Genomic DNA, 21,465 nt, shown 5'->3' with positions numbered 1-21,465 from the left:
AAGACTCACAAACAAATATAAGTTAGATTCAACTAACATTTCCTCAGTGCTCACCTTGTGCCAGACATTATAAGCTCTGATGTTTGAAAGGATTATAAACAAAAGATTAAAAAAAGTGCAACACAACTGAAGATTAATACAAAGTGCAGCACAGGTCTTTAAAATACTCTAAAGACTGAAACATAAAAATGGCCAACTCAGAAAAATGCTAAAGGCAATATGAGGATTCTCTCAAGTTATATTCAGGAGACGAGAGAAACAGGATAGGTTCAAAGCTTGAAGTATGTGCACTATTATTAACAGATAATAGAGGGCAACAAAACTCTAACCACTAGTGGGTCTCTTTTGTAAACTAGCATAATGGACAATAATTTGAATGGCAGAATTAGAAGAACAGGGTAGTAAGAAGTGAAGCTCAAAAAAGATACATAGGTTGTGGGATTGCTGAATTACATAACAGTTCTATTTTTAAATTTTTGAGGAATCACCATACTGTTTTCGATATGGCTATACCAATTTACATTACCACCAAGAGTGTATAAGACTTCCCTTTTTCCATATCCTCCTCAACATTTGTTATCTCTTGTCTTTTTGATACTAGCCATCCTAACAGGTGTGAGGTGGTATCTCATTGTGGTTTTGATCTTCATTTCCCTGATGATTAGTGATGTTGAGCACATTTTCCTGTACTATTGGCCATTTGCATGCCTTTTTTGGAAAAATGTCTATTCAGGTCCTTTGTCCATTTTTAAATTGGATTATTTGCTTTTTTGGCTATTGAGTTGTATGAGTCCTTTATATATTTTGGATATTAACCCCTTATCAAATATATGGTTTACAAATATTTTCTCCCACTCTGTAGATTGCCTTTTCAATTTACTGTTTCCTTTGCTGAGCAGAACCTCTTTAGTTTAATGTAACCTCACTGCTTATTTTAGCTTTTGTTGCCTTGTACTTTTGGTGTCTTATCCAAGAAATCATTGCTAAGACCAACGTCAAGGAGCTTCTTTCTTATGTTTTCTTCCAGGAGTTTTATAGTTTCAGGTCTTACATTTAAGTCTTTAATCCATTTTCAAGTTAATTTTTGTGAGTGGTATAAGATAGGGGTCCAGTTTTTCTTTTGCATGTGGATATCAAATTTCCCAACACCATTTACTGAAAAGACTATCCTTTCCCCATTGTGTGTTCTTGTTGCCCTTATCAAAAATTAGTTGACTGCAACTCAGTATCTCAAAGAGATATCTGCCCTCCCATGTTCATTGTAGCATTATCCACAATAGCCAAGTTATGGAAACACACTAAACGTCTTTTGATGGATGAGCGGATAAAAAAAAAAATGTGGTATATATCTATATATAGATAGATAGATATGGTATCCATATATATGGAATATTATTCATTAAATTGGAATATTATTCATTATAATTGAGTATTATTCAGCCATAAAAAGAAGGAAATATTGTCATTTCTGACAACATGGACAAAACTGGAGGGGATTATGCTAAGTGAAATAAGCCAGAAAGAGAAAGACAAATAGTGTATGGTATCACTTATATGTGGAAACTTAAAAAAAGAAAGCCCATTTCATAGAATGGTGGTTGCCAGGGGTACAAATTTTCAGTTATAAAAAGAATAAGTTGTGAGGATCTAATGTGCAGCATGGTGACTATAGTTAATAACACTACTGTATTGTATACTTGGAAGTTGCTGAGAGGGGATCTTGTGCTCACACCGCACGCACGCACGCATGCACACACACACACTCACTCAGTTAACTTTGTGAGGTGACAGATGTGTTAATTATCTTGATCTTGGTAATCATTCCACCGTATCCATGTATATCAAATCACCACATTTATAGACATTTATACATTTAAACATATACAATTATATTTGTCAATTATTCCTCAGTAAAGCTGGGGGGAGAAAAGATAACAGAGCAAACAACTATGTCGTTGAGTGGGTTGAGTGGGTTCAAATCTCCATCTAAACAGTTATGACTGGAGGAACTTACAGTTTAACCAGTAAGTTCTCATAACGAATTATGAGAAATCATGGAAAAAATGTAAGAAGCCAAGGATAAGAGATAAACAAAGGGTGTCTAAGGGAAAAAAAGCCCGAATGATTTTCTGTTGTAAAAATTCTAGAACAGATTATTTAAAAGGTTTGTGGATCATCTACGTAAAAAAAAAAAAAAAAAAAGCGATCCCAAGGGGACAGTATATCTTTTCCAAGAACTAAACATGTCAAACTAGAATTCTCATGACCAGGATGTAAGCTCCACCAGGCAGTTTATTCTATATTGTTTCTATTTGTATCTGTAAAACAGAGTCTGGCACATATAAAGCTCCCTTTTGTTGTAAGATTACCAGACTGGTATATCATAACTAAACCACGACAAGATGTATATTAACAGGAGTTAACACATTTGATAAAATCTCTCATGTAGCTTTGTCAGTAAGGATTGAGAAATTCAAGCTGAAGTAGAAAACACCTAGGTAGGTTTTAACTGGTTGGATGACTACACCTAGTGAGTCCTGATAAGTGAAGTTAAGTTCTTTGATATGATCTGCAGGACTCTGTACCAGGGCCTTCGATGCTCAACGTTTTAATCAAAAGACTAGAATATAGGGCTTCCCTGGTGGTGTAGAGGTTAAGAGTCCACCTGCCAATGCACGGAACACGGGTTCGAGCCCTGGTCTGGGAAGATCCCACTTGCCGCAGAGCAACTAAGCCCGTGTGCCACAACTACTGAGCCTGTGCTCTAGAGCCCGTGAACCACAACTACTGAGCCCGAGTGCCACAACTACTGAAGCCCCCGCGCCTAGAGCCCGTGCTCCACAACAAGAGAAGCCACCCAATGAGAAGCCCGCGCACCACAACGAAGAGTAGCCCCCGCTCGCCGCAACTAGAGAAAAGCCCACGCGCAGCAGCAAAGACCCAACACAGCCAAAAAAAAAAGTTACCAATGTCATTAAAGGCCAAAGGAAACTAATTAAAAAAAAAAAAAAAAAGACTAGAATATGACTTACAGGGCATTATTATCAAATCTGCAAATGACGATCAGATGACACTGCATTCAACATTAGATGAAAGAATTAGGAATAAAATATTTCTAAGACCAAAATTTAGTAAGAAAAAGGTTACATGGAGAGTTTTAAAGTCTTAACACCTTGGGTTTAAAAAATCAACTGCACAAGCGCAAGACTGATTTAAATTGGTCTAGTTCATGTGGTTTCAGTTATATGCAAATTCAGTATTAGTCTTAAAAAAGTTAAAGCAATTTTGGTGGCCTGAATGGAAACACAGTGTCGTAAAAAAAGGAGATAAAAGCTGAACTACCTTCTGTCCTAATCACACAGGGTGACCAACTATTTGCCTGAGGTCCTTTTCCAGGATGTGGGACATTTAATCCTAAAACCAGGACAGTCTCAGGCAAGACAAGTTGTCACCCTACTACCACATAATCTGAAGTATTCCCAGAAGAAAGTGAGCAGGATACTGATGAATTAAATCATTGATGCTGAGAAATGACTGAAGCAATTAGGTTTACTTAGTGTGTCCTAGAGACACCCTAGAAATAAGTGTTGTAATGTGATGGGAAGAGATGTCTTTGTTACAGGGATTAGAATCATTCTGTGGTGTGTACCTTTAAAAATCAAAATTAAGACCAAAAGACAAAGTTAGAGCAAGGATAATTTTGGTTCAATATAAAGGATATTCTGGTAATTAGAGATACCCTATAGCCAAAGTGTTAAAACAGAAAACTTATAAGGAATCGTTAAAGAGAAGGGAGACTTAACCTTGAAAGTCTCTTTCAACTCTGTAAGTCTATTATCTTACACACTTCCAATTACATAGGGATTTATTATTTAATTATGGAACTTAAGTCCCATTAAGTTTCTCAGCTGCCTTTTGTTTTCATTTTTTTCTACTTGTTTTCTACCAGCAGGTGGTAGGTATGCAAAATAAAGAGATCTAACACAAACCCAGTGATCTTATCTAGAACTATAAGTTTCAGACTGTGTTTCTTCAAACTGTTCTTTAAAAATTCTAAGGGAAATGACAGGAGAAATGGAATCAAAACATACCCTCAAGTATAAAGGTGTGTAACAGGTAAAGGCTGTTCACCTGAGCTGAAGTATATATCTCCATACTCACCCATGCCAGATTTACCATCTGGGTATGTGTACACTTGGCCATTGTTTTTGATAATTGGCAGATTAGAAGGTAAAGGAGCAACTTCCTCTTCACTCTCCTCAGAGCTGGAGCTGCTACTCGTGTCCTCACTGCAGCTATCATAACCGTCAAACATCCCGAAAGAGTCTCTTCTTTTCCTTTCGGATCGTGAAGAATGTTCAGTCTTAAAAGTAGAAGAAATCAGTAACACATGACACAGCACTCATGTACACTACCTAAAAGACCTTAGTTCAAATTGTGATAAATGAGATTTGAAAAATGAAAATCTAGCCCTGAGAATTGATAATTTTATTTTATAATGGAAAGCTAAATGTTTGTGTCAAGTGCAGCCCTCCACTTCCATGAGGCACAAATCTATTAGCTACCATGTTAGCTAAAAGGAGTAATAATAATGATGGAAAAAACACTGAATGGGAATCAGAAGATCATCATGTAATTAAAGTTTTGCCATAAACTAGATATATCACTTCTCTATAAAATGCGATTAGATCAGATGATTTCTTTTTTTAAAACAATGTGGTGAAATACACATAACAAATACCTATTTCAAAAATTATAGAAGACAGCATTTCTACATGTAACACTATTTCATTTTTTTAACATACATAATTAGAAAAAAACCCAATCATCTCCAGCTAAACACTATTTCCTTTTCAAAAGAAAAAGCACAAAGATACTATATATCATGTTCAGCAAATGCTACTCATATGTTCCTCCAAAAATGTTCCCTCACTCAAGCCACCAAAAAACCCCCAAACTAACACCTACCACCACTCCAACTTTTCCTGAAATCAATTCCAAAACTTCAAGTTCAGTGAGAAGAAAGTTAAAAGAAAGCAGGGAAAAACAAAGAGAAAAAAGAAACGGAATATTTGAAATGAAAAAAAATCAAACCATCACTAAACATACCAGTGAGTTACAAGTAGAGTGAAAACCATCAACCAAAAAATCTTTAGAGTTTGGTACCTATCTTATTCTTTTGCTTCAGTTATAATTTTTTTGGTATCATCTTTCACCTTATGCACAATTTCTTCTCTGGCTAGTTTAACGTCTTAACATGACCAATAACAAAGCTGAAATCTGTTGTCCAAAGTTTGACAAGATAAAACCATCCGAATGCATATCTTAGTTTTATTGAATAAACTGTCATTTTCAGATATGCTTGTATTAAACATTTGCTTTGAGATGGGGAACTGATTTTCATTTGTATCAGGTGTAACTATGAAAGCAACAAAACTAGTTTCTTAAGCCACACAATGGAAATATTATATACTCAAATGAATACTGTCTTTTAAGAAGTCCCCTTGGGAGACTCTACACATGTTCTACTAATATTGCCGCAACTTCTAAACTCTTTTTTTTTTTTTTTTTTACTATTCTTCTTTCAGAACTCTCTTTTAGACCCAATTTAAAAAAGAAAAGCCAACTGAGGTCACTTTAGAATATTCCCCCCTCCCCCACTATTGGTTTCCCCAGCCTGATTATTTAGCAGATTTGGTTCTGAATAGCTTTGTTATTTCTATAAATTACATGTATCTTCAAAGAATCAAAATCTGCTACCACCAGGAGATTTCAAGAGAATAAAGACTCTGAACGCAATTCACAAGGAAAAGTCTAACAATATTTTGAACTGGTAAGGTGGCAGGGAATAGGATAATGCTTGCTTAGATAAAGTATGGTACTAGCAACACAGAATTCTGACAGACCCAGGTTTGAGACTTAGTTTTGTCATTTATTAGCTGTGAACTTGGGCAAGTGATGACTTTCTCTTATTCATTCAACATTCAACAACTATTTATCAAGCATCTGTGTGTCTCACAGTAAGAGAGGTTAAGAGAGATCAATGGTTCTCATAAGGTTATAGTCTACTGGTGGGAGAAATCCAAGCAAGACCATGTGATAATAGAGTAATAAGGCAAGTGTAGTCAACTGAGATTCGGTGGTGAGGAAAGACCCTGAGGACAAAAAGGGCAGCCACTTGAATATCTGGTGCTGGAAGGAAAGGGCAAGACAAAGGCTTTTGGGCTGGAACATACTTGGTGCATTGAAAGGCCAATGTGGCTGATGTCCAGTGTGAGAGGTGTGGGAGATGAGGTTGGAGGAGGATGCAGTGGCCAGATCACCAGGGCCCTTGAAGGCTAGATTAAAGTTTGATATATTTTCTTCCTGAGGGCAACATAAAGACACTATGAAATATTTATCACAATGCCTGGAATATACATTTAGTAAACACTGGCTAGAATTCTAAATCCTAATAAATTCATACACCCTAACTCCATACAGAGATGATCTTTTACATCCAGAGTTTTCATATAAGTTTGTCGTCCACTTTATAGTCAGCTTGGTTAGCCGCTATTTACTGATCCTGAAATGTCAACACAGAATATCTTATTCTGACTCAACTTGTTAGAGAATATAAACTTAAAATTTCAGGGACCCAATGATTACAAACATTTTGGTTTCAATAAGTATAGGCTGTTAACATTTTAAAAAACGTATTATGGTCAAATACATTTGGGAAATTTTCCTTACTTCAAAGCCCTCTTCGAACCCTTAAGATGCTTGTGAACATTACAATAATTTAAGAGGTATATATAGTATGCAGTGTTTTCCAAAGCATCTTTTTTTTTTTTTTTTTTTTTTGGTACGCGGGCCTCTCACTGTTGTGGCCTCTCCCGTGTGGAGCACAGGCTCCGGACGCGCAGGCTCAGCGGCCATGGCTCATGGGCCCAGCCGTTCCGCGGCATGTGGGATCTTCCCAGACCAGGGCACGAACCCATGTCCCCTGCATCGGCAGGCGGACTCTCAACCACTGCGCCACCAGGGAAGCCCCCAAAGCATCTTTAAGGACTAATGTTCTAGAGAAATGTTCTCTATATCAGACCAAAGCCCCTGAGGGGGCTGCAACTTCAATATAAGTTGTAAAATGGGTGGGAAAAAAACTGACTACATGTAGGGAGTTCCCTGGTGGCCTAAGTGTTAGGATTCCAGGCTTTCACTGCGGTGGCCTGGGTTCAATTCCTGGTCAGGCAATTGAGATCCCACAAGCTGCACAGCTCGGGGACCTACAAAGGAGCCTTTCTGTCCATGCTCTGGGTGGAGAGGCTTCTCTGGGATTTTGCAACCGAAGACCTGAGGTTATAACTTATCCTACCCTAGATGGTCAGAAAATTCCCATGTCAAGAAATTAAAGTGGTTCTAGGATACCAGTGCCCCTTGACACCCAGAAAAAGCAATCCTAAATCATTTCAGAAATAATCACCTACAATTCTGGCCTTTCAGCATTTCCACAGATTTTTATCAAATATCAGTACACAATCAAATATCAAACACACAATAAGCGGTCCACCGCAAGCGTCAGCAGAAATAGATTAGATATCCCAAATAGTTAGGCACTGGAATTGCCAGAAACAGAATATAAAATAACCGTACAAGAACTAAGAAGAAATAAAAAATGTTATTGAAAAATGAACAGAGAATACAATCAGAAAGAACCAAATGTTATTTCTGTAAATGAAAAATACAATTGCTGTAATTAAAAAAAAAAAACACAAAAAAACCCTAAATGGATTAGACATGCCTAAAAAATAATTGGGGAAATGGAAGATAAACATTAAGAAAGAACCCAAAAAGGCAAAGAAGAACAGAAACATAGAAACTAAGAAGTTAAAAGAGCACTGAATGTAAAGATCTAATAATAAATGTCAATAAGAGTTCTCAAAGGAGATGGACTTCCCTGGTGGCGCAGTGGTTAAGAATCCACCTGCCAATGCAGGGGACATGGGTTCGAGCCCTGATCTGGGAAGATCCCACATGCTGCGGAGCAACTAAGCCTGTGTGCCACAACTACTGAGTCTGCGCTCTAGAGCCCGCGAACCACAACTACTGAGCCCGAGTGCCACAACTACTGAAGCCCTCGTGCCTAGAGCCTGTGCTCCACAACAAGAGAAGCCACTGCAACGAGAAGCTCGCACATGGTAACGAAGAGTAGCCCTTGCTCGCTGCAACTGGAGAAAGCCCGCATGCAGCAACGAAGCCCCAACACAGCCAAAAATAAATAATAAATACATTTATATATATATAAAAAAATTCTCAAAGGAGAGACTATGGAGAATGGAAAAAGGTAAAGCTGAATGAGATACTGGCTGAAAATTTTGAATAACAAAAACATGAATTCACAGATAGAACTACAATATACGTTAAGCACTACAATATATGTTAAGCACAACAAAAAGATATCCACATCTAAACAGATCACAGTAAAACTGCAGGAGACCAGAGAGATTTTAAAAGTAACCAATCACAACAGTGAATCTCACTAGTCAACAAGCCCAATTTGGGCACATTTAGTCCCATCAGCTGCTTAGTAACTAACCATTAAATATGAATAAACAGGCAAGGATTACCAGTCATTTGTGAAAAGCCTCTTAAAAATGTGGAAGACCAGGAACTTCCCTGGTGGTCCAGTGGTTAAGACTCCTCGCTCCCAAGGCAGGGTGCCTGGGTTCGAGCCCTGGTCGATCCCTGGTTGGGGAACTAAGATCCCACATACTGCAACTAAGCACTTGCACTGCAACTACTGAGCCTGCGCACCTCAATGAAGAGCCCATGTGCCGCAATGAAGACCCAGTACAGCCAAATTAATTAATTAATTAATTAATTTTAAAATTAAAATAATTAATTAAAACAATGTGAAAGACCAAAACAAATCTTCAGAAAAAAAGAATCTACAGGAAATAGAAGTAATACAGGGAGCAAAAGAAAACTTCAAAAAAAAATTCTTCAGAGAAATATAATAATAGGATGCTATCAGTGAACAAGACAGATCTTGGAATTTAAAAAACAGAAGAGGCAAAATAATAAATTAATACATGGATAGTAAAATCAAGGAAATCTTTCAAAAAGCATGTGTGTATGTGTATACATGAGACAAATAGGTAGATAATAAAAGAGAAAAGATAAAAGTTAAATACAGAAGATACAAAATCCAAAGAATAGAGATACTGAAGAAAGAAAACAGATAGGAACAAAGAAAAAAATACAACAACAACAAGAATTCCAGGATCAAAAGACAGAGTTCCTATACTGAAGGGACCACGCAAGCCCAGCCTAATGACTTAAAAAAAAAACCAAACTATATACCAAGGTACATCCTTATAAAAATTACAGAACTTTGCCATACTAAAAGCTTCAAGAAAAACACTATATCACACAAAAAGAGAAGGGAATTAGGATATCAGTGGGTTTCTCAATGACAAGATTAACAAAAGTAATGCCTTCAAACTTCTAAAGGAAAAAAATTCTTATCAGAAAAGCTATACTCCAAGCTCCAAGTGAAAATCAACTAACTAAAAAACAAACAAACAAACAAAAAGAAGAAAAAAAAGAAAGCAATAGCTGGTTAAGGAAAAAAATTCTTATCATAAAATCTATACTCAAAGCTCCAAGTGAAAATCAACTAACTGAAAAACAAACAAACACACACACATACAAAAAAGAAAGCAATAGCCAGTTCTTTGAGAAGATCAATAAGACTGATTAGAGGTAAGCAAAAAAGAGAAAAGACAAAATTTCCAGTATCATGGATGAGAGGCAGCATCACTACAGATTCTGGAGATATTAAGAGGAGAGTAAGAATATTACCAACAACTCTACGCTAATAAATTTGACAACTTAGAGGAAACGGACAAATTCTTTGAAAGACATAGAACCAAATCTCACATATAAACATATTACCTGAATAGGTAAATAACTATAATAACCTGAATAGGTAAAGAAATTAAATGTGTAGTTACAAACCTTCTCACAAAGAAAACGCCAGCCCAAATGGCTTCACTGGAGAATTCTACTTAAGAAATACTACTGATTCTACAACAACTCTTCCAGGAAACTGAAGAGGATGAAACAGTTTCCAACTCATTCTATTAGGCCAGCATTACTCTGATCCCAAAACCAGAAAAGCTATTGTAAGAAAACTACAGAGCAATATTGCTCATGAATATAGGATGCAAACATTTTAAACTAAATTTTAGCAGACTGAATCAAACACTACATAAAAAGAATAATATAGGATGGCCAAGTGGGTTTATCCCAGGAAGGCAAAGCTAATTCAACATTTGAAAATCAATAAATTCATCATATTAATAGACTAAAAAACAGAAGTCATATGATTATCTCAAGAGATACAGAAAAAGCATTTTACAGACTCCGAGACCTATTCCTGATTAAAAAAAAAAAACCCTCAGCAAACTAGGAATAGAAGAGAACTTCCTCACCCGATAAAGAACATTCAGGAAAATCCTAAACTTAGCATGAAATTTAATGGGGACTTCCCTGGCGGTCCAGTGGTTAAGACTCCATGCTTCTACTGCAGGGGGCACGGGTTTGATCCCTGGTAGGGGAACTAGGATCCTGTATGCTGTGTGGCCCAGCCAAAAAAAAAAAGAAATTTAATTATGAAAATCTGGATGTTTTCCCATGAAGACTGGGAGTTTATATATTTGCTTTTGCCATTTTAATTCAATATTGTACTAGAAATTCTAGCCAGTGCAATAAGAAACAAAAAGTACAGAAATAAAGAAATAAAAGAATCCAGATTGTAAAGAAGTAAATTTAACTAAATCTTTATTCCCAGACATCATGATTGTAGAAAATCTGATGGAATATACAGTAAGTGTTGGGCTAATAAGTGTTTAGCAAGGATGCAGGACAAAATATCAGTACAGGAAAATCAGCTGCATTTCTATATACTAGCAACAAAACTCCAGAAATTGAAATTTCTGGAGTTCAATTTCTGGAAATAAAAAAATACCACTTACAATAGCATCAAAAAGTATGAAATAATTGGGGATAAATCTGGCAAAAGATGTGCAAGACCAATACCATGAAAACTACTAAATGTTCCTGAAAGGGTTAAAGAAAGATCTAAATAAATGGAAAGATTTACTGTGTTCACAGATTAGAAGAATAAATATTGTTAAAATGCCAATTCTTCCCAAGTTGATTTATAGATCCAACACAATTGTAATCAAGGGACTTCCCTGGTGGTCCAGTGGTTAAGAATCTGTGCTTCCACTTCAGGGGGCAGGGGTTCAATCCCTGCTAGGGAACTAAGATTCTACATGTTACATGGAGTGGCCAAACAAACCAACCCCGAAAAACATAATCAAAACACAGAAGATTTTGGGGTAGAAATTGACAAGCTGAATCTAAAATTCATATGGAACTGCAAGGGCCTAGAATAGCCAAAACAAATTTGAGAAGAACAAAGTTGAAAGACTTAAGCTTCCTGACTCCAAGACGTATGCTGAAGCTACTCTAATCAAGGCAGTGGAATTTTGACATAAAGACCGACAAATAGATCAAAAGAAATAGACCCATACATATATGGTCAATTGATTTTTTTTCACAAGTGTGAAAAGGCAATTCAGTGGAGAAAATATAGTCTTCTCAACAAAAGGTGCTGGAACAAGCAGATAACCATATGCAAAAAAAAAAAAAAAAAGACTGGGATCTATACGTTATATCATAAACAAAACGTAACTCAAAATGGATCACAGGGAATTCCCTGGTGGTCCAGTGGTTAGGACTTGGCAATTTCAGTGCTGTGGCCTGGGTTCAATCCCTGGTTGGGGAACTAAGATCCCACAAGCCATACGGCGTGGCCAAAAACAAAAACAAGACGGATCACAGACCTAAAAGTAAGAGCTAAAACTAAAAACTTCCAGAAAAAAAACTGGAAAAAAACATTCACGATGTTAGGTTAGGTATTAAAAAGTTTTTGGATATGACATCAAAAGTATGACCCATTAAAGGAAAAATTGATCACTAAACTTAATCAAAATTTAAAACTTCTGGTCTTTGAAAGACACTATTAGGAGACTAAAACAAGCCACAGACTGGAAAACAATATTTGCAAATCATATACCTGATAAAGGATTTGTATCCAGGACATATAAAGAACCGTCAAAATTCAGTAACTTAAACAACATAATTAAAAAAAAACAGGCAAAGATCTAAAGAGAATTCACAAAGAAGCTACATGGACGGCAAATAAGGACATGAATACATGTTCCACATCATTGGTCATTAGGAAATTACAAATTAAAATCACAAGATGTTCTTATGCACCTATTAGAATGGCCAAACAAACCCACAGCCCTCTATGGTCTGTGCAGCAAATGGAACTCTCATATACTGAAGATGGGAATGTAAAATGGTACAAGCACTTTGGAGAACACGCAGCTTTAAATACAGTGTTAAATAAGACGTGCTAAATATACACCGCCTACGATCCATTCCACTCCTGGGTATTTATCTAAGAAAAATGAAAGCTTAAGTCCATACAAAGACATATATATGAATGATCATAATAGCTCAAAACTGGAAATACCCAAATGTCCATCAAAAAGTAAATGAATAAACAAATTGTGGTACATCCATACAATGATTCCATTTTGCTACTTGGCAATAAAAAGGAATTAATTTTTGACACACACAACAGCGATAATCTCACAATAATTATGCTGAGCGAAAACCATACCAAAAAAAAAAAAAGAACACAAGCTGCATGATTTCATTTTTATAAAACTTTAGAAAATGCAAACTAATGTATAGTGACAGAAAACAGATCAGTAAGTTACCTGGGGAAGGGATGGGCCAGGGGTGGGAAAAAGGTTATAAAGGATCACGAAGAAACTTTTGGGGATTATGGACAGCTTCTGTATCTTGACTGTGGTGATGGTTTCACGAGTGTTATATTTGTCAAAACTTATTAAATTGTACACTTTCAAGTTTTAAATCTCGTGTCAATTTTACTTCAAGAAAGTTGTTAAAAAAATCTATATCCTGTCAATCTATCAGCCACGTATAATGGTTGGATAAAGATATTTTCAGATATGCCAAGTCTCAAAAAACTTAGATCCCACTTTTACTCAGGAGATGTGCTTCATTATAATATCAAAGTAATGAAGAAAGAGAAAGATCCAACAGAGGACAGGGAATTCCCAAGACAATGATAAAAGGGATGTCCTCGGATGACAGCTGTACAGGAGGCCTACAAAGCAACCAGACTATACTGGAGGAGGATGGATGATGGCAGCTCCAGGATAAAAATAAAACTTTTGTGTTTGACAGAGTTTGTTGGAGGATTTAGGAAAAAGGCAATAGACACTTTTAATAGTGTTAAATGATTAAACGAAAAAATATGAGACGGTTGTTAACTCCAGGAAAAGAAGTTATATCAAAAAGGACAAAGGGAAGGCTTCCCTGGTGGCGCAGTGGTTGAGAGTCCGCCTGCCGATGCAGGGGACACGGGTTCGTGCCCTGGTCCGGGAAGATCCCACATGCCGCGGAGCAGCTGGGCCCGTGAGCCATGGCCGCTGAGCCTGCGCGTCCAGAGCCCGTGCTCCACAACGGAAGAGGCCACAACAGTGAGAGGCCTGCGTACCGCAAAAAACAAAACAAAACACACAAACAAAAAGGAACAAAGGAAGTTCCCTGGTGGCCTAGTGGTTAGGATTCTGGGCTTTCACTGCCGTAGCCCGGGTTCAATCCAGTGACTGGGCTGAGCAGCAGTAAACATTACCATATAAACACCAATGATTTAACTTATGAGGTGGATAGGTATAAAGATACAGTGATTCCTCATTTCCCCATGAGATTAAAAATAACAAGAAGTGAGTTTTTTGATCAACTTGAATAAAAAGTTTGGAGGATGGAGATAAAAAGGGCGAATGTCAACTTACATTTATTGCCTGGGTTATAAATTTTTTCCATAAAGCTTAACTTATTAAACTTAAATGACTACTCTTTATTATAAGATTATGTCCCCCCTTAAGAATGGTAACAATAGATGGCTATTTTTGCAAAATATTTCATCTTTACTTACAAATGATTTACAATGTATATAGTTCCAATAGATTTACAGAAAAGTTGAAAATACAGCGCAGATTTCCCATATTATACCTGTTTCCCCTATTAATATCTTACGTTAGTATTGTACATTTGTTAATGAACTACAATTGATATGTCATTTAACTAAGTCTATATATACTTTATTCAAATTTCCTTCATTTTTACCCTATGTTCTTCTTCTGTTCCAAGATCCCACACTACATTTAGTTGTTAGATTTACTTAAGCTCCTCTGGGCTGTGAAAATTTCTCAGATTTTCCTGGTTTCTGGTGACCTTGACAATTGAGGAGTACTGGTCAGGTATTTTGTTGAACGTCGCTTCTATTGAATTTGTCTCATATCCTCATGATTAGACTGGGGATACATCCTGTCAACATAACTTACCCCTGTTGATGTTGACCTTGATTACTTGCCAGAATTCTTTTAAAATAAATAAATTTATTTATTTATTTATGGCTGTGTTGGGTCTTCATCGCTGCGCGTGGGCCTTCTCTAGTTGCAGCGAGTGGGGTCTACTCTTCGTTGCAGTGCGCGGGCTTCTCATTGCGGTGGCTTCTCTTGTTGTGGAGCATGGGCTCTAGGTGCGCGGTCTTTAGTAGTTGCAGCACTCGGGCTCAGTAGTTGTGGCTCATGGGCTTAGTTGCTCCGCGGCATGTCGGATCTTCCCGGACAAGGGATTGAACCTGCGCCCCCTGCATCGGCAGATGGATTCTTAACCACTGCACCATCAGGGAAGTCCCACTTGCCTGAAGAATTATTTGGCAGTTTTTTCTACTATAAAATTACTCTTCACCTCTCTCCACACTGTACTCTTTGGAAGGAAGTAACTATTCGAAGCCCACGCTCAAGGAGTGGGGAATTAAGCACCCCCTCTTTTTTAAAAAAATAAATTAAAAAAAATAAAGCACTCTTAAGCAAATTAATTAAATGAAATAGCACTCTTCACCCCATTATTTCTCATTTCAGTATCCTGTTTGTTTCTTTCAGAGTATTATGAATTTGATTTTAAGGTTTTTGTGTGCACTTAATTTTTTGCCTATCTTCTCTGAACTGTAAGTATTTCTGTCTTGTTCACAATATTCTCAGAGATCAGCATTGCAGGACTCAAATATTTGTTGTCTCTCAACTGGGGGCAGTGGATATTAGCCCCCTGGTAGATATTTGGCAATATCCCTAAAGAGAACTGGAGGAAAAGAGTCACATTCCTTTGCATTAACATGACAGGAGAGTCCAAAACGCTGTTTAGTGCCACTGGTGAGAAACCCTGATTTAAACTGAGCCTTTATGTTTTTGGTTATAAGTGACAGAAACCTAATTAAACTGTGGTTTCTAATTTGATGAACAAACTGAATTTGGTAGGAGGTAAGCAGAAACCAATTTTATTCTCTCATTATTGTCCCTGAATATTTGAGGATCCCTCTTTATTCCTCAGACAAAATCTTAGTCAAAGCCTTTAGTTTTTTTCCCTGGTATTATGATCTCTTTATCATTCATTTCTTAAATTTGCCATCTTACAGTTCTAAGAGCAGAGTTCCTAAGTTTAAAAAATCCCAAATAATGGGTATGTTGTCTTCACCTGGGTTAAGTGCATGCCTAGGGGCATTCAACCAGAGGGTCAGGGGCATAAAAGAACAGAGCAGCTCCAAAGACAATTATGTGGATGAATGGAATGAAAATTTCCAAGAGAGAAAAACAGGGGGTCAGGTCAACTCAGTATCACACACACACACACCCAAAGACAATTATGTGGATGAATGGAGTGAAAATTTCCAAGAGAGAAAAATAGGGGGTCAGGTCAACTCAGTATCACACACATACACACACACACAAATGATACTTGTTTAAAGGCTGAGAGAAGATTTCTGATGGGCAAGAGGAGGGTCTTTTTAGGCAGAGAACAGCATAGGCGAAAGCACATCAAGAGGCCATCAAGCACCCCCTCTTTCAGTGTGGACTACCTACACAAATTATTTGGAATTCTTTCACACAGATTTCCTCTCCTTTAAAAACTTCCCCCTTTTGGGTTTGCAGTCTTCTCATCATTAGATTCAGACTGTATATTCCCAGTTGAAATACTACATAACTCATGCTACTCAGGGTAGTAAACCCAGATTATATGATGTTCATCTGCCCCTTATTGGTGATAAGACTTGGTCTAGCTGTGGGATCTGGTTCTCCACTGGTGTTTTACTGTTTTCCCTCTTTTAATAAGCAACCTATGGAAGACACTTCAAGACCATGCAAATATACTGCTCATCAAAATTTCACTCCAGATTTAGCACCCAATGATTCTTGCCCAATCTTTTACTATGATTTTCCAATCCCAGAATTCCTTCCATATTCATCAGTTGGCATTCTTCTGTCAGGAAGATCCCTTCTTTTTTCTCTTATGGGTATTAACTCCTGGATTCCAACTTTTCAATGGTTTGTAATTCTTTATTGTCCTTTGTTATTTGGGGGCTCAAATCATGACAGATTCAGCCAGTGGGAACCCATTCAAGCTGACTCCTGTGTCATTCTGACATGCCCCTGTCATTTTTGAACAATTTTTTGCTTTCTGGCATAACAAGACATTCTAGGCTTATCTCACTTTCCTGTCTCAGCTCTGGAATCAACCATTTCTCCAAAGAGCCTTGGTTTCTTTTACTAGGAATGTTAGAAATAAAGATCTAGGTGGTCCATGTGTTCATTGCTACTGGGGTATCTCTTTGCTTCTGGAGCCTTTCAGTGCATGTGAGTTGGAATATATATGCACACATGTATGTGACATATGACTTATGTATATACAATGTATTTTCAAAATCATAAGTTCACACTTACAACCTCCAATTAGAATCCATCCCCACAGGGCTTTTCCTTACCTTCTCACATCCGTATTTGTCTCTCTCTTCTTCTATTGAAAACCCTGGCTTCCAACAAAATTAACATTTATTCATTTGCTCCATCCTTTTATATATTTAAATAGTTTCAGAGCATAACATCCATACTGCTACAAAAATGAACTTTTGAGTTCAGAATTTCTTTGTAGTCCCTTCTCCTCAAACTGAGGAACAGAGTACTGAGTTTTAGAGTTACTTGGATTAGCTATTTCTCCCTCCTTCAATTGTCAGTTTGAAATAAGTTGGTTTTGGTTTGCTTTTGGTTTTAGTCTCCCTTGACATCCTTATTGAGTTAATTTCATTTATTGGGACTATCAAAAAAATCACCCTGCTTTCAAATATAAACAGCTATACAAAAAGGTATAACTTGGAGAAATATTTCCTTCCCTTACCTCACCACTGTCTCCTGTAGGTGGGTAACCAACTTTATTGCTTTCTGGTTCATCTTTCTTATGTGTGTATGTTTTAAAAAGGTAAACAGGTATATTTATGCTTCCTTATTTACAGGTATATTTATGCTTCCTTATATACACAAAAGGCCACATACTAAATTCCTCTGTCCTTTAATTTAGAAATACATCCTAGAAACCACTTCATTTCAGGGCACAGACATCTTCCTCATTCCTTTTTAAGCTGCACAGTTCTCCACTGTGCGCATGTTTATTCAATCAATTTCATTTGGACACAACAGTTTTCAATGTTTTGCAATAACAAATATTGCTGCAATGAACATATACACATGTATATATACATATACACATATATGTATATAAATTGTTTGAGGTATAACTTCAGGGTATATCCTCAGAAGTGTGACTGCTGGGTAGAATGGTGAATGTTTTGTTAGATATTGCCAAATTCCCCTCCATGGAAATTTTACCGTTTTGTATTTGCTCCAGCAATACTGGGAGTTTTTTTTTTTTTTGCCATAATATGCTGGATGAAAATGATATGTCAGTGTAGTCTTTTTTCCCCTTTTTTTTTAAAAAAACTTTTTACTTGGAAATAACTCCAAATTTACAGAAAAGCTGGAAATATAGTACAAAGAAATCCTGTGTATTCAACTCAGATTCACCAATTACTAAAAAAATCGCTCCATTTGTTTTATTCTTCTCTCGAAATATATAGATGTTTTTCTGAACCATTTGAGAGTGAGTTGCATACAATTTTTTTTTTTTTTGGCAGCATCATGCAGGATCCTAGCTCCCTGACCAGGGATCAAACCCATGCCCCCTGCAGTGGAAGTGTGGAGTCTTGACTACTGGACCACCAGGGAAGTCCCATACATGTCTTTTTATTCCAAACTACTTCACTGTGCATTTCCTGAGAATATAAACATTCTCTCATCACTATAGCACAGTTATTAGTTTCAGGGAATTTAACGTTAATACTTTGCCCTAATTTACCATCCATATTTCAATGGACCCAATGTCCTTTATAGAATTTCTTCCCTCCAGTCCAGCATCACATGCTGTATTTGTTTCCTTTAATCTAGAAGATTGTTTTTGGAGAATGTAGGCTTCCTCTCCTCTTTTTTTTTTTTTTAATAAGCAAGAAATAAGGAAATTTATTATATTAGTAGTAAGTTACAATATAAGGACAAGCAATATATATATATAGAGAGAGAGAGAGAGAGACAGAGACAGAGATAAATGTACATACATCACCAATTTGGGAGAACTTACATCACCAAGTTGGGAGAACAAGCAATATATATATAGATAGAAATAAAAGTGCATACAGCACCAATTGGGGAAACACCTACGTCCAGACCCAAGCAATGCTGGGAAGACCTCTCCTCTTTTTAATGGGATGCTTTTCATTTGGGGTTCATCTGAAGTTTCCTCATTTTCAGGTTATATATCCCCATACTACTACGTAAGTGATTTTTCCTTCTAAAGAGTATTACATCCAGAGGCACAAGATACATATCTGCCCCTCAGTGGTGATGTTCATTTTCATCACCCTGCCAAGGTGTTGTCCAGTTTTTCCAGTATACTTACCATATTTCTCCTTGCAACTAATAAGCAATCTTGGGGACACATTTAAAACAAACTAATACAGTTGCTCACTGAAATTCTACCCCCCTCATCCCTAAATTAGGCATCCAATAACTCCTGCAGCACCAAACATTATGATGTCTGCAAAATGATTTTCTAGTGTTAGTACTCTCTTACCAGTCAGCAGGAAACTCTCATCATCCCCTTTATATATCTATCTACCTATTCATTATCAGTATGAGTTCACTAACTCCTATTTCCCCGCCCCACCCCCCTAGTTCATAACTCATTTCTGTCTTTAATTATTTGGGGGTTCAAATTATCCCAGATTTGGTTACTAGGATCCCCTTGAACTGACTCCCATGTCATTTTGACATGCCCACATCAATTTTTGAGCAGTACCTTACTTTCTGGAATATCAAGATATTCTAGGATCGTTTTAAACCCTACACTGCTCCAGCTCCTAAATTAACCTTTTCTCCAAGGAGATCTCACATCCTTTTTAGTAGGGTTTGGTATTAAAAACCAGTATAGTTCTACACTAAGCCATTTTTGTACCTTTCTGTATATGTGTGTGGACTTGTCTGTTCTTATCTCTTGCCCTTTATTCTTTAAGTGTTTTTAATCTTTTAAATGTTTTTTCAAAACTCTTTGTATTTAGGAATTTACCCTAAATTTACCTCTGTTATATATGGCAAATTTTGATTTTACGGAATTTTTTGCCATACAATTAAATAAAATTTTTTTAATGTAGTAAAATTTATCAGTATTTTCTTTCATTGTACCTTGAGTCACAGAAAAATTTCCCTTATACCATGGTATAGAAAAATTCACCCATATTGTTATTTACATCTCTGATCCATTTAGAGTTTATTCTTTTTTTTTTTTTGCAGTACGCGGGCCTCTCACTGTTGTGGCCTCTCCCATTGCGGAGCACAGGCTCCGGATGCGCAGGCTCAGCGGCCATGGCTAATGGGCCCAGCCGCTCCGCGGCATGTGGGATCCTCCCGGACCGGGGCACCAACCCGTGTCCCCTGCATCGGCAGGCGGACTCTCAACCACTGTGCCACCAGGGAAGCCCCTAGAGTTTATTCTTATGTATGGTATAAACAGTGGCCCTAATATTATCTTTTCCCAACTATCTAGTTGTACCATTGCTTTTTACTAAAATGTCCCTTTTGTCACAGTGCTTTGAAATACCACTTTATGTTTTAGATTTCCATATGTAGTTGTGTCCATATCTAAACGTTATACTATCTTATTGGTCTGTCTATTCATGTGCCAATAGCTTCCTTTTTGAATTAGAGAGCCTTCCTAGTATAGTCTGAAATCTGGTAGGCCTAGACACCCTCCCCCAATATTTTTCCTTTAATGCTTTGATATTCTTGCATGTTTTATTTTTCCAAATGAACTTCAGTATTAACTAGCTTAGTTCTATACCAAAAAATTGTTGGGTATTTTTATTAGGGCCTCATTAGATTTACTAACTTCGGAATCTTCATAATGTTGAAGTGTCTTAACTGAGAACAAGAAACGTTGTATAGTTTGCATCATATAGGCTTTTGAACAATTCTTGTTAAAAGGAAATCCTTATGAATTTAAGTATTTTATTTTTCGTGGCTAATGTAAATGCAATTTTCCCTTTTGTTATATTGTTGAATTCACTGAGTACACTTAGATTTATTATTTTATATCCTGCAATCTTGCTAAATTATTTGGAAAGTTTTATCATTGATTTTCTAGGGCTTTCCAGATACACTATAACGTCACTTGCAAAGAAACTTTTCTCTTTTCCACTAAGCTTATAATTTTCTTTTTCCTAACTGTATTTTTTGCATTTGCTTTATTTATTTATTTATTTTTGGCTGCGTTGGTCTTCGTTGCTGCACGGGCTTTCTCTAGTTGCGGCGAGTGGGAAGAACTCTTCGTTGCTGTGCGCGGGCTTCTCACTGAGGTGGCTTCTCTTGTTGCAGAGCACGGGCTCTAGAGCACAGGCTCAGTGGTTGTGGTGCACGGGCTTAGTTGCTCCGCGGCATGTGGGATCTTCCCAGACCAGGGCTCAAACCCGTGTCCCCTGCACTGGCAGGCCGATTCTTAACCACTGCGCCACCAGGGAAGCCCCAGGATTAAGATATTTTGATGTATGTATGTATGTATGTGAGTGTGCATGTGCATTTACAAAAATCATGTTAAGGAAGGATCTATCCACTCCTGTTTTCTTAAAAGTTTCTGTTAGGAATAGGTGTTGAATTTGTCACAGACTTTCCCAACATCTAAAAAGAGAATATGACTGTTCTCCTTAGAGCTATTAATATGGTAAATTATATCAACAAACTTCCAAATACTGAATCATTCTTGTACTGCTACTATCAAGCTCACTTAGTCATAATGTATTTGAATATTGTGTTAAGAGATTGCACAATATTTAGGATTTTGCACTGATATTCATAAATGTCTAATTTTCATTTTTTT

At 37.0% G+C, this 21,465-nt stretch overlaps 1 protein-coding gene across 10 annotated transcripts in view; it reads right to left on the bottom strand.

Moving 5' to 3' along the window:
* The window catches only part of MBTD1 (mbt domain containing 1), a 69,879-nt gene that overhangs the window by 36,996 nt on the left and 11,418 nt on the right, over positions 1–21,465 (bottom strand). For 9 of the 10 annotated variants that reach the window (XM_029211038.1, XM_029211040.1, XM_029211037.1 and 6 more), the window contains one exon: positions 4,162–4,363. In XM_029211038.1, coding sequence (XP_029066871.1) covers positions 4,162–4,315 — 154 coding nt within the window. In that variant the 5' untranslated portion in view covers positions 4,316–4,363. Of the gene's footprint in view, positions 1–4,161; positions 4,364–6,236; positions 6,273–21,465 lie in introns of those variants that run through there. The other variant, XM_029211035.1, reaches the window with a different exon arrangement.

The sequence above is a fragment of the Monodon monoceros genome, unplaced genomic scaffold, assembly GCF_005190385.1.
Source record: "Monodon monoceros isolate NGI ecotype Baffin Bay Population unplaced genomic scaffold, NGI_Narwhal_1 Super_Scaffold_9, whole genome shotgun sequence".
Taxonomy (NCBI): Eukaryota; Metazoa; Chordata; class Mammalia; order Artiodactyla; family Monodontidae; genus Monodon; species Monodon monoceros.
The sequence above is the reverse complement of the archived record's forward strand: the minus strand, read 5'-3'. Positions and strand labels throughout refer to the sequence as shown.